The sequence below is a fragment of the Cornus florida genome, unplaced genomic scaffold, assembly GCF_030987335.1.
Source record: "Cornus florida cultivar Cherokee Brave unplaced genomic scaffold, ASM3098733v1 CherokeeBrave_3.0.0_Hap2_Chr10, whole genome shotgun sequence".
NCBI classification, from domain to species: Eukaryota; Viridiplantae; Streptophyta; class Magnoliopsida; order Cornales; family Cornaceae; genus Cornus; species Cornus florida.
This window is the reverse complement of record NW_026775580.1, coordinates 94,792,920-94,807,419: the sequence shown is the minus strand read 5'-3', so window position 1 is coordinate 94,807,419 and position 14,500 is coordinate 94,792,920. Positions and strand designations below refer to the sequence as shown.

General features: G+C 34.5%; 1 protein-coding gene and 1 pseudogene across 1 annotated transcript; one reads left to right on the top strand and one right to left on the bottom strand.

Annotated features, from left to right (window-relative positions):
- Positions 1-355: 355 nt before the first annotated feature.
- Positions 356-2,300, top strand: LOC132278155 (protein STRICTOSIDINE SYNTHASE-LIKE 4-like; annotated as a pseudogene).
- A 127-nt stretch (positions 2,301-2,427) lies between these two features.
- On the bottom strand, positions 2,428-13,470 carry LOC132276038 (ATP-dependent DNA helicase Q-like 3). The gene is made up of 20 exons (XM_059777288.1): positions 13,315-13,470; positions 12,554-12,718; positions 12,346-12,453; positions 12,206-12,213; positions 12,024-12,107; positions 10,128-10,268; positions 9,987-10,021; positions 9,483-9,566; positions 8,842-8,930; positions 7,958-8,110; positions 7,741-7,837; positions 6,547-6,550; positions 6,274-6,423; positions 6,092-6,184; positions 5,961-6,026; positions 5,728-5,858; positions 4,405-4,499; positions 3,784-3,911; positions 3,168-3,274; positions 2,428-3,002 (listed from the first exon to the last, which is right to left on the bottom strand). Exons 2-20 carry the CDS (start codon positions 12,702-12,704, stop codon positions 2,555-2,557), a joined length of 2,172 nt encoding a protein of 723 aa, XP_059633271.1. The 5' UTR covers positions 12,705-12,718; positions 13,315-13,470; the 3' UTR covers positions 2,428-2,554.
- Between the last annotated feature and the right edge of the window lie 1,030 nt (positions 13,471-14,500).

The window sequence follows — 14,500 nt, the reverse complement described above, 5'->3', positions numbered from 1 at the left end:
ACTCGCTGCTGCTGTCTGACCGAAGGGATTGCAGCGTAGAACCATTTTTGGTCCACTTCCATGAAATCTCAAGTTTAGAAGGGTCAAGGCAGTAGGTGAGTACAAACTGTTAGATGTGAATTATTTGGTAAGTACGTAAAAGAATGTACCTTATCATCTGCACTCTCTCTGGAGCCTTATCTGTCACGCCATTAATTAAATATTACTAGCTAACAGACAGACACTGTCCTATTTATATGGTGTCCAAACTTAATTTGGTTATTAATTGCATCTGATGACATTTCATTTACCATCTCACCTTCTTGATAATTTACTGAAGCTAGCTACTAGTAGTTTTTTCGCCCACAACCTACCAATGGAATCCGGACAATATTGGTGTTCAAGCTTTGTATTAGCTTGTTTACTAGCAGTACGTACCACTTCGAGTCTTCTTCTTCTCACCATTATCTCCGGACCAGGCCACTCCAATTGCCTCCTGCAACCACCTCCTTTCTTCCCACTAACTCCCATTTACAGGTGATCGATCTATCATGAAGAGCTTGCTAAATTTTATGTTATGTTATGTGATATATGCTTATTATATATATATATATATATATATATATATATATACATACATATATTATATTAATTAATGGTGTCCCAATATGAATTAATTAATTACAGGGAGTGATAAAACTTGGAGAAGGATTTCTGGAGAAGCCAGGAGATGTCTGTGTGGATATATATTGAAGCTATGTATAATTAACCATGGAGAGAATCGAAAGATATGTAAAGACTTCTCATGTGTTGGTCTGAAACTATAACTCCAAAATTTAGGTTTATATTTGCGTAGTTAGGAGTTAAGATTATGGATAATTACTCAAAAAAAAAAAATTAAGCACCTATAAACGAAATTAGCCATGGACAATTGTTTGATACACATGTAGAGAATGACTATATTGATGGGCTTGAATATTGACGTCTGTGATGATTGTAGTAGAGTGATGATTGTAGTAGAGGAAGGTTATAGATCTTTATAATTTTAGAAAGAAAATATTGAGAGAGAGAAACTAGTCTAAGAAAGAGGAGAGAGTGAGATGGGTAGAGAAATACAACATTTATATATCTCGATTTTATTTATGTTGTCGAGTTTATTTATGTATCATTTGTCAATGCTCTATAAATCATTCTTAAATTTTCTGGTTGTGGGTCAGATTCTGGGTGTTATTCTTCATAAATGAATGAAAAAAGAACAATCACATTTTAATTAATACTTTACACATGGATGGTTGATCAGACTTGCTAATGATGTGATGGAAGCATCGGATGGTAGCCTCTATTCAGTGTTGCAACCACCAAGTTTGGACTTCACAACTGTTACCTTGACACGCTTGAGGCTAAACCTCATGGCCAGCTTCTCAAGTATGATCCACTCTCAAATCACACCTCAATGTTGCTTCATCATCTCCACTTTCCAAATGGTGTTGCATTGTCCAAGGACCAAGATTATCTGGTGGTCTGCGAAACATGGAAGTAAGCATTTAAGTGAATTTGCAGGCTTAGGAAGGCTCGAAACTTTTCTTATTTCGAACTTGTGATCGTTTGTCACAATTTTTTAGATGTTTTTTTTTTTTTTTTTTTTTTTTTTTTGGTCAGATTTAGGTGCCTCAAGTATTTGCTAAATAAATCTTCATTGACAATCTTCCTGGTGCACCTGATAACATCAATCTTGCTCCTGATGGCTCATTCTGGACCGCTATCCTCCAGGTATATAAACACTTCAATCCAAACTTTATCAGAAATTAAGACCGTTAAATTAAATATATAGTTTGTAATTTTTTATATAATCAATGACATGACGGTCTATATCACAAACCTAGCTAGCTCGTGGCTCTTAATGCCCCAAGAAAATTGAAGCATTTATAATTGAGAGTAATGTACCTTTCAATTTTATAGAGCTAACAAGAGAAGTACGTGAAGTGTGTGCAGTTCGTGCGAAGGAACTTCGAGTTTGTGCATAGCTCCAAAGCATCCAAACATTTGTTAGCAACGTTCCCAAAATTGTACCAGCTAGTAGTAAACGGAGTGCGACAGAAAGCAATGGTAGTAAATGTGGACAGCAATGGAAAGATAATCAAGAAGCTTGAAGATCCTAATGGAGAAGTGATGTCCTTCGTGACGTCGGCCATCGAGTTTGAGGACCATCTCTACCTGGGAAGTCTAAACGCCAATTTCATTGGAAAATTACCATTGAAAATTGCATAATACCAGTCGACATTAGTGTAACCCTAAGCTCGTAGTTGGTTCAAGGAAGCACCTGTCGGTGATTGTTAAAATAGAAAATGGGCAATCTCATTAGACTAAACGACCATATATGCATGTGTGTATGTAAATCTGACTTCGACCACTCAAGCAACTATTTGCTGGTACTGTGACAGAAATCAGTGTCAGAAACGCCTATAGTCACAAATTATATTTAGTCAGTAAAGAATTTGCAGCATACATGTCTGTGGTGTGCGCAATGCAACAATCAAATGAACCACGAACATGTGCAAAAACATACCAATTCGATCTACTTCAGTCTCATCCTCTTCTCCAGATTCTTGGGATCTCCACTGGGTGAATGACTTTTTGACGACAATTGATTGTCATTGGCTTTTTTGCTGTTAATAAAATCCGAGAAAGATGGGATTGGCGGCAGCTTTATACCTTGGGAAATGCTCTGTGGTGGATTTACATTAGTTTCTGATCTAACACTGTCGTGGATTTCTTCATTCCTAATTTCCGTCGGTCTATCTAACAAAGAGGATGATGTTGGAGAAGAATTCATTTTCGAGTTTATGCTTTTGGAAGTAGAACCAGTACTCGTGCTGAGCCTAGTCATCAATTCTGTGAAATTTGAGGTTGAAAGCCACCTCACTGTACTTGCTACTTGTGAATAATAGAACGATTTCCCAGACTTCCCATATTTCTTGAAGCACTCATCTTCGAGGAAGGTGGCTGATGTTTCCAAGTCAATCCTGCAACCCAAACAGCAAACAAAGAGATAATCCCATGGTTGAATACAAGAAATTAGGTTATTCATAAGAAAATTGCAAGCCTCAACAAAAGGGAGTTGTTTACTTCCATAAGCAAGGGTCAAGAGATTAGAATTTAGAATCATTGGCTATATAATGTGTGCACACCGTAAGTTGCGAAGCCGCTGCTGAGTTTCCTTCAAAGCATTTAATAATCTTTGCTTACTTGCTTCTCTCAGCTTTTCAGATATGGCATTCTTGTCCAACTTATTGTTCTGTTAACAGCTTCAAGGTTAGTGGGTGTGCAGGCAAAAAAACTTTAGAGCAGTTAGAACTTAAAGTACAGATCTATTGCAGCATATAAGACAATATTTCTAGCTCATGAACAAAAACATTCATGTTAATTCTACAGCAAACAAAATTCAATTTAATGGAAGCGTGATATATATGTTTTTACAATAATAAGAGACCATGCACAAAGATAACAACTAGTCCTGCAATAAATGTTTGTATAAGGTGAATCTCATCTCAGATTTAAGACCTTCGGTCTGATTGACTGAACTTTAAAATCTATATTGCTTTGCAAACAGGTATGTCAGGTTACTCATATATCTCTAAACACCTCAGTATCAACTTAGTGCAAGATTTTAGTGAGTTACAAACACTTCAATTCAGTCAAGAAAATATTATTATTACCACCAAGCCTTCAACCCTGATAACCTATTGAAACTAAGTTGGTTCCCCAAGAAGACACCAGACAAGACATATAAAAGAAAAAACCAACCTGTTTGTCGGGGATTTTATGCTGATAATAATTCTCTTCTGCACGCTGCAACACCTCAATCTTCTCATTTAGTCTTGATTTTGATGATAACTTTGACCGGGCTACGCTCTTTGCAACATCAATACCATCTAGCAGTAGAAGTTTATGAAAACTATCAAATAAAGGAAAAAAATAAACTTTACAGTTTTAAGATACACCTGTTACACGGACTCTTGAAAAATGATGCAGTACTTCCGAGTTCCGGCACTTGAACATGGGTATGAGATATGCGTTAAACACGTCTGGTTGGACATGCACCAAGCAAGCAATATCCAATAAACAAATTTATTATATGACTATACAAAAAAAAACTATCTTATCAAGTCTCTTTGTTATAATATTACTTTAAAATGAGTGAAGCGCATAGAAAATGATAGGAGAATATTGGATATTGAGCCGTGTCCTTGGGTTTACGAATTGGATGAATCTGACACTTAAAACACATACCTACACCAACACACATACTGAATTTATGTAACATAGCTTATCACAAGAAACGCATGTGCAAAAACACAACTCATCATTACAGAGGCACTTGATAATATATTCAACATTTAATGAATTTCCAGGAAATGGATATACCATCACAATCAGATATATCTTCCTCAGACCCACTTGCTTCATCATTGCGATTCCAGAATTCTGAGAATTGCTCTTCATCAATCAGATTTGAGGAGCTGAAATAAAAACCCTGTATGAATTAGCTTCTCAAGCAACACTAAAATCAAATTTTGTATGACCTTAAGGCTCACTCGCTTTAGAATAAGGGAAAGCCAACCTCTGTATCTTCAAAACTTTAAGTTAGAAGACAAGAACCATGGAACAGAAATGAAATTTTGAATATAACCCAAATGTCACAGTAGAAAATCTCCAACATTCAAGCGAGCCAATAGATCTGTTCAACTTCAACAATCAAGTAGTTGGTGCTTAAACTCTTGAAAAATGATTACAGAACAGACTATATGGCATGTAGTGGTTTACAAAATTGTCCTGGATTCTGATAATCATGTCTCAATCACAAACGCCCATAAGCACTAATTCAATTCATTCACCATACCCGACAAAAATATAACATTAAAAACTACATAAATGGTCAAATCTCTTGGCCATCAATCTTCCCATTCTCGTGTTAGAATATTGAACCATGTATTGGCAAATTTCTTAGTAAAAAAGTTGGTTTGTAAGATTAAACAAAATGTCATTAGTCAATTTGTCTGCAACCAAAGAAGCCAATGAAGATAAAGAGCACGCTGAATTATTCATCAAGCTCAATCACATATCTACATTAAGGTAAGATGAGATCTTAGAAAACATAGGAATCTAGGTTGGAGCTATTTATTAGATACAGGTCTTCCGGTAACATAGATTTGATTATGAGAAGATTCAATTAATGATTAAACAAGTTTTTAAAAATCAAGGATGTCGATTGATTGAAAGATTGATGGATTGATTGAACTTTTGAATAGGAAAATAAGTTTGAAGACAATGAGCTTCGAAAGAAGCTTCAATAGCTCGAACATCACTCGAACTAATTCCAGCATGCTTCAACCTATAGGATAATCGATCAAAACTGGCTAGTACATCATTCAAAGGTTACTGGAAAAGTCCGATTGATCAATCTGATTTAAAAATTATTTGGAAACTCTTAAAATAAATCTTTTAATTGGGTTTAGTTTCCCATTTTACATAGTACTCCTTTATTGGCTATAAATGTGAGATTTTTTAGAGATAAGAAACTGAGAATCAATCTAGGGTTTCTAAAGAACATCACATTCCACGTGATTAAAGGATTCAAAGAAAGGAGCAAATCAGAAATTCATCAAGCAACCATCGACTAATGAAAAAGCAAAGTTTCTGATACAGCACTAACATTCCGGTTCGCTGATGGAATTGGAAATAAAGTACCTGCTTATAAATATTCGAGAAGATCCATTTTTGTGGCAAAAGGCAATAGCTGAGAGCTCCTCCAAATACTTGGCAACCAGAGTAGGATGTTTGCAGGCATCACATGATTTTTTACATAGTGATGCAGGTACCTGCTTCAAAACATGATGTCATAAGTGGCATAACTTGAACATTGGTAACAATACAAAGCATCCTAATGTCTACAGGACCATGCATAAACTAGATAAAATTACCTGTTCTCCAAAACTCTCAAGAATTTTCTTCCTACGGCAACCAGAACCTTCACAATACTCGACCATCTACATGCATAATACGCTTAAGCTCCTTGAAACATCAGTTACAAATAGACGGGATTGAGACTTACTTTGTTGAAGTCTACTAACGACTTCTTTGATGACCCATCTTGCACGCCCGACGACTGCATCTTCTTGCTTTCAGCTTTGTTCAGAATAAATTCCTGCAACATATTTTTCATGTTTCAAGCAAAATTCTACACCTTGCAAACAAAAGAAATCGGAGATCGTGGTGCAAAAATGGAAATCCAACCATTTTTCTCCTATCATCCATTCCGTAGTACAACACACTTCTAGAGGGCAATTGATCTCGACCAGCTCTGCCTGACTCTTGATAGAAGGCTTCCATTGACTTAGGAATATTGAAGTGGCAAACGATTCGGACATCCTTTCGGTCTATACCCTAGACATATTACGCATAACCTATTAGTTCAAAATGTTTCTGCTTAACAATACCTCCCGATAGAATAAAGTGGAAAAAGTTGTTTTCAGAGTTTGTTAAAATTAATATCTAATAGTTCCGTACCATCCTGAAGGAGCGCCACTAGATCAGTATCAGTGCAAGCACCAGAGTTGCTCCAAGAAAAATCAGCAAAAGAAGCAATGTATATCACAATCAGATTAATAAATAATTACTTTTGAGTAACAAAGTCAAACTAAAGATCTCAGCATGGAAAACAAATAAATAATTCTTCTTTGAATAATCTTCCCAAGTAAGCATTTATCATCAAATCATGTAGGAAATGTGTGCGCGCGCGCATGTGCATCCAAAAAGGTTTAGTAATGGTTGGGATTTACAAGCTTAGCGTCAGATATGTATGCTCCCTGGTGGAAACCCTAAATGGGGAGAACTCGACAAGCCAACTATATTGGTGCTCAACATTATTCTTTCATGGCTAATATTATATTATGGCACTTGTATATAATATCCTACTCACTTCCAATACGATTAAATGGATTTAAGACTTGATAATCAGGATTTTCCAATTGAAAATCCAAACAATCAAAGTCTACTACTTTTGACAACTCAACCCAGACTTTAGTTAAACAACAAATATATGCATATATATATATATATATATATATATATAGCATATTTAATGTTATTGCATAAATCACTTCATATTTGTGTGCGTGTATATATTCTACTTGACCTTAGCCAAACCAGTTGAGCTAGCTACAAAGATCATTTTTTTTTTTCTCCAGTGAACTCTATCTAGGACACTACTTCTAATGCCCAATCATAAAATTGAAAGTCTTCAGAAACTAGCATTTGCAATGAATTATCTACAGGTTTTACAACGTTGCCTATTTATCACAACCCTCTAACTTTCTTCACATGGGAACAGCTTTATAAGAGAGGACCAGACACAGAACATGCATAGTTCACATTTATAGCTGAACATGATTATCATAATAATGACTAAACTCTAAAAATATCATCCAATTCAGACACATGTACGGGAGAAAATTCAGAACAAGTTTGAGTCTGGGGGAGGCAGCAAGTATAATCATGCTTGCTCAGTCTCCAACTTGCAGCTCCCATAAAACTAAATTTTGCTATCACTAAAGTAAATATGGACCAGTGCATCATAATAAGATGAAAGACACATCAGGAAGCTATTTTAGTCATAAGCCAGATGGTTGCACACAGAAAAAATGCATATACAACACAATTCACAGGGGAAATACTCCTGTAAGATTTGAAATGCAATTTTACCCGAAGGCCACTGTGGCCACAACTACTTGTGTCTTAGAAGAAATCCAATCATCCAAAACAGAACTCCGCAATTTATTGTTCAAGCCAGCATGATATGCTGAAAACACAGCAGAAACAAAAATACTAATAAAATATTACTACAAACCCAACAAGATTAAATGTTTCAAGAGAAGAGGGAGGGGGGGGGGGGGGGGGGGGGGGGAGGACACATGGTTACCAGCACAGGAAATGCCATTCTTTGATAGATGAGCAGCGAGGTCATCGCAAGTTGTACGTTCAAGGCAGTAAACAATTGCACAGACATCCCCACAAATTTTCAGTAGATTTGTTAAATCAACATATGAGTCGTCCAAAAGATCTTTGTATCGAACTGCATTGTAAACAATGTCTATTCAGATACATATATGCAGTGATCACATCAATATTATAAAAAAGAAAAAATTTAAAATAAAACAGTAAGACACACATCATGCCTCCAGAAAGTGTCTTGGGGTAATAGTAACTTTATCCATGCAAACTATGTCATTCTCCCAGGACAATAGGAAGAGCAATCCATGAGAAAAACAGAAAGCTAACATAACTTGTGCCAATCAGTTATTAAGTTTAAAATTTAAACAAATTTCAAAATAGAGATTAACATGTTAAAATACTCTAAAATTGAGAAAATGCAAGATGCACTTGCAAGTGTAACTTGCATGCTATACAAAACCCATGGAAAATGTTAGATCACTAAAAATGCTACTTTCCTTCATAATGCTTCTCAATTTAATCAAACTAGTGTTTTGTACTACTGGAAACATAATGGGGATGGCATAGTTGGAAAAAAGAATCCCTCTGATAGGCAGGCAAGTGTAATGTAGAAAATTACATTAAAAATAAAATTTAAATCACAGTTTTAACTCTTCACAAACTTGAACTCGCAAGAATATTCCGCCCCCTTGACCAATACTCCAAAATTTTAAATACTTAAACACGACAAACACATCATCTAGGGGAATTACAAACCAATCAAGTGAGCATTCCAGGCTTCAACAGGTTGTAACATAAATTGGATACAAAAGAGCAAAATTCATGCACAAAATAGAGCTATTTGGACCTAACCTTCATAATATATATTTGAACGGTTAAATGACGATTTCAGTACTAAAGGGTTTTGCAAGCACAATGATTCTATCACATCCTTCTGAACTCTGCAGAAAGAAAGAAAGGGCAAGAAAATGAGTATTGCCCTGCAATTCATATAAAGAAAAATATATAGTTCTGAACAAAAACACCCGGGAAAAAAGAACTAAAGTAGATCTCATATAAGTTCAAAAATTTAGGAATTCTTAAGAACTAATTCATTCCTTGATGAAACACTATACCGACTTTAATATTCACAATAGACCACTGCATGAAACCAGTATGTTGTATAGGCTAATTAGAGGAAGGAATCAATAACAATCGACTTTCAGAACCAAACATTGTCTGAAGAACATGGCTATTCTGATAAAGAGTAAAAGACATTTTTTTCTTTTTTTTCCTTTTTCTTTTTCTTCTTTTTTTTATTTTTTGCTCCCGGGGGGGGGTGGTGGTTGAAGTAATGGATCAATGTGAGTATGGGCAGAAATCTAGACACACTGTTGTGAAAATAAAATGAATTATCATTCAAAATTTTCGTGGACAGAATCTAGAAACACTTGTGAAAATAAAATGGATTAAAAATAAAAAAAATTCAACAAAGGGTGGAGTGGAAGACACACTTTGGAACAGCAGTAGCAGTCAAAGCCAATATCGGTATGTTAGGTAGGCAGTTCCTTAGAGCAGAAAGCTTCCGGTAGCTAGGCCTGCATTACATGGACAAGTAGGAAAGAAGAAGATCATAAAAATGAGTAAATAGAGCTCCAGTAGCAACCTGAGTTCTGTGAGTAACCATGAATGCAAACACCAATTCTCAATCTATAAAACAATAATCGACCCATGTGAGTTATATTGGTGAGCAGCAAACCCAACAATCAAACATGTATACCAATAGTATGATGAGAATGGAAGTAGGTATATATATATAACAGCCACGTATGAGAATTTCAGACAGTTGAATGAGCAGTAACTAAGATATGGAGAAAAAGTCAAAAATAGATTTGGACTTATTGCAAATTTCCAAGACATTAACCATTATAACTAATATCTCACCTAGCCAATTGTGCTGAGAGAAAAAAATTCACACATTTGTGTGTGTGTGTGTGTAGAGAGAGAGAGAGAGTTACCTGAAATCGTGGCCCCATGATGAGATGCAATGTGCCTGAAAATTTTGAGAAAAGAGGTAGAATGAAATGGCAAAATCTGAACCTTCCTGCCAAAATCAATTAATTATCATGTTTCTTGGTGTAGGACATGTAACTCCAAACCTCATCGATGGCAATCAGATTCAACAACCCTCTAGCATGCAACTTTTTTAGCTTTGGCATAAATCCTGATGTTGCAATCAGCTCTGGTGTGACATACAGCAACCTTAAGGATGGTTTCCCAGATTCAAGGTCTTCGTGAATCTAAAATAAATAAATCACCAGTTATATGGAACATCACTTTGCACATTTCATGTACAACAAGAAGTTTCCAATGTCAACACAAATCGTAAAGATAACTAAAAGAACTCGGATGTGAGAAAAAGTTAGACATGGACCATGATATCCAGACTGATGACTGTAGTGGTGACATGAACATAAAACAAGAAAGAGATAAAGGTACTAAACTCTTCTATGCCAAGGAAACTAATGAACGAAACCAAGATCAAATTGATGAGACTTGAGAGCCAGAATTTAGCACAAGGAAGAGAGTCAATAATCAATAAGTCATCTCGAGTCAACAATATGTCCAATGTGATTTTACAAACTGCGCCAACTACTAATTTTATCTCAAGTTCTGTCATGAAGATAGTAACCTAAATGGCCCTTATTTATTAGCAGTGTACACCAGAAACTGAAATCTGCTCACTTCCTCGAGAATCTAGTTTCATTGTACAATGCCATAGAATAAAGATTATGGAACCTTCTTGTGATTTCGTCTTCACAAAGGCATGTCAACCCTCTATAGACATCATTGCTTTTACGAAAGTAACATATTGCCAAGACAATACTTCAAAAAAGTCGATTTACTTTACTACTGTTGAAGAACACCCTAAAAAAATGAGCACCCCACATGATAAGGTAGATGATCTCTGTGGATAACATCATGAAGAGAAGAAGTACTTGTAGAAGGATTAAAAAATATATAAATAAGACAATAAGAAAGTATCAACATGGGGAAAAAAGAAAAAAGAGAAATAAAACATAGAGACAGAGAAGTAAAGCATCCATCTGAAACTTGAAATTGGAAACTCTGAAATGTGGATCAAGTACAGAAACTTATCAACTTGATTGAATGCTTTTGGTCTATGAAGCATGGATACAGACACAGGAAAAGAATACGACATGATACGAATATAGCAATACGACAACTCTCAAAAAGATAAGACACTGCAGAGATACGTCAACACCTTGTTTTTTGCTCTTTTTATCCATATTATCGAGAATATAATCAATAATTTGGAGCTTAGAGCTAGATGGATGTTATTCTTGTTTTCTAAAAATTTATATTGTCTTTCTATTAACCCATAATATGTTTCAAAATGCATTGAAATCCCTTTCTTTTAAAAAAATTATTGCAGAACTACCCCAGATTGTGTCCTAAATGTCTGTGTCATGTCTCGACCTTGTCCCCATTGTGTTCCAACCATGTCCAAACTCCAAGACACTCCTAGGCGTGTTGGACAAGTGTCCAACACTTGTCACGTCACCTCCATGCTTCCTAGATTTTTTTTATCTAACTCATTTGATGAAAAGTGAAGTTTTCAAATTATCAGAAATGACAGTTCTCCCAATATTTGAGGAGCATCAAAGTTTGAAGTGAAAACCATCCCTTTGCTTGCTTAGGTGACTTCCTTACTTGATTGATTTATGGATTTTGTGATGAAACCTATGGTGACATTTCTCATAATAGTGAAATATAATCTAATCATGGCAATCATAAATCATGCTAGTGAAGTATAAATTTAAGGGAAAGCACATCTTTCAGCATACGACCCTTCTCTTCGTGGCCTTTCTCATAAATGGTTATCATGACTTCATAGCCAGTGCCATTTCTTTTACAGCATCTGGAAAGTTTATATACACCATCCAGTGCTTGAGAACGACAATAATTCATAGTTCTTGGCAGTTAGCACGAGATCAATATTAATAGTGAAATTACAACAAAAGATGTCACACCTTATTTCTCACTTGTGATGTTTGGGTTGAGGAAAGATATTCAGCAGCAATACCTTTCTCCTTCAGTGCCATCACTTGGTTTTCCTGATTAGAAAAGTAAAACAGGTGTCAATACAAACCATATCAAACCCCAAAAATGAATATCGGAAACTAAAGGTACAAGAAAGATATAACATGTTTACCATCAAGGCTGCGAGTATAGATTGAACAAATATTGTAAGCAATCAGAGCCGTGTCCTAGCATTTGAAAGCCAACCAAAAATCTTATGTAGCTTCGGCTTTCTCTACTATGTGAAAATTAAACAAAAGAAACACCATTCACCTATTAAAGGACAAACAACAAGCACAATTCCTGTTTTTAAGAGTGCAGGGATCTGATAACACATCGACTTCCCTCCACCAGTCGGCATCAAACAAAAACAATCTCTTCCTGGAATGAAGAAATTCAAAAGTATACAGTGAAATTAAATTTATATAGGCTACTAGAATCAGTCAATATAAGTACACTATGAAGGCAATATCAACAGCACCTGATTTAACTGCTTCAATAGCTTCCAACTGCTTCCCCCGGAATTCAGAATGCCCAAAATGCCATCTTAAAAGTTTCACTAAAGCTTCCCTTCCACATATCTGTTTCTCAGTTCCACATATATTTTGCACTGGCAGTGGAGACTTCTTCATATGGAATGTTTAATCTGTTCGTCCACGTAAACAAAAAAAATAAAGAAAAAAAAAAAAAAAAAAATTTGAAAATATTATAAACACAATAGTTATAGCTCAAGATCCCAAAGAGATGCACGTGACTGTGGTAAATAAAAATTATTTTAAATTATTGGGCAACCTATATAACAATGAATACTAGAGAGTGCTTTTGTTTTCAAATTGTGTTATGGAATTGTATGAATTAGAGGTGAAATGATAAAGTACAACTGCATTGAATTCTCTACGAACAAACCTAAAGATGAGCATTACACAAAATCAAATGAAATTAAAGTGCTGATATTTGAACCGACGTCAACATTTCGTGATCAAAAGAAAACCTTAAAATTTGGGTGAAATTTGAATTAGAAAACGAAAAAGATTAACTAAAAATCCGATTATAAAATTAAAGAAAAAATTTTGCATCATTTTAGGTCTAAAAAAAAAACCTTTTTGCCAGAAAATCTATAAAAAAAAATGCCGAATTAAGAATTGAAAGAGCACGACTACATAAACAAATATATACATACATACACCAACAAATATACGTGTAGATATATGTATACATTATAGGTAGGTGCATAGAGAGAACCTGGACTGAACTCACCGGGGATCGTAAGGTCGATGAAAGGGTGATGGAAGAGGCTTTTGCCGGGAACTCGATACTATGGGTCGGCACGAATAGCTTCTTCGCTATAACTTTTTACCCCTTTTTTTCATATCTTATTTTCTTCTATACGTCTACTGTAAAATATTTTGACTCTGATATATTTCTTTTTTTTTTTAATATTTCTTTTTTTTTTTATAAATATTTTACAACAATCAAACATAGAAAACATTAAACATTTAAAACATTTAGGCTGCATTTGTTTTTTATTTACTTTACATCCAAACAAATTAAGCCTAAGTTCAAACAAATTGACTTATATCTAGTATCTACTTTGAACTACAATATTAATTTATTACAATTAAAGGCAAATTCATTACAAAATATTATTTTACCCTTTTTCATTATATTTGTCATTTCTTATTAAACTATGTTTATTATATTTTCTTTTATCTAAATATTAATTATACTGGTACCATTTATCTTAATTTTATTTGAGTGCTAGGACAATGGCGCTCCATCCACTGTGGCTCTCCTTATTAGTCACAGTTTATAATTACACGTTCATTTATAAGATGTGTATTATCTTTTTAAAAATTTAAAATATAAACTTTTAAAACAAAATTACCATTTAACTCTTGCTTCTATCTCAATTGATCCTTTAACTCTTGCTTCTATCTCAATTGGTCGAATATGCATACAGCGTAATATTTTTTTTTTTCTATTTTTTTTTTTCTCTCCTTACTTAATCCATGTATATAATATGTAATATGTGTGTGTATAGCTACCTTCGTATACATATAAGTTTTTTATTTCTATTGTTTTTCTCTCCTCACTTAATCAATGTACTTATTATTTACACATGTATATGTGTGTAAATAACAAGTAGTAATCTCTTGCTTCTCATGGAACAAGAAAATTCTTCCACATTTTTTATAATGACCATTAGATTAAATATAATGATCAAATTTCAAACCCACCTATATACCTTTTTTTTTAACATAAAACCAGTATTATTATTTCTAGTTTGTAAATTTAAAATTTACAACTACCACAAATTACAACTATAAAAGGTAACTACCAAATAAATAAAAATATACATCGCTTCACCTCTGGAACATCTCACCACCCACTTATTGGAATATTATTTATTTATTTTTTTATTTTTTTA

Bases quoted from the DNA above. Each gene is read 5' to 3' on its own strand.
- LOC132276038 (XM_059777288.1), bottom strand. From the start codon at position 12,704: ATGAAGAAGTCTCCACTGCCAGTGCAAAATATATGTGGAACTGAGAAA. The intron at 10,269-12,023 runs GTGTGACATCTT...TATTTATTTTAG, and splicing joins CATCACAAGTGAGAAATAAG to ATTCACGAAGACCTTGAATC. The intron at 9,567-9,986 runs GTAACTCTCTCT...CATGTAATGCAG, and splicing joins TCATGGGGCCACGATTTCAG to GCCTAGCTACCGGAAGCTTT.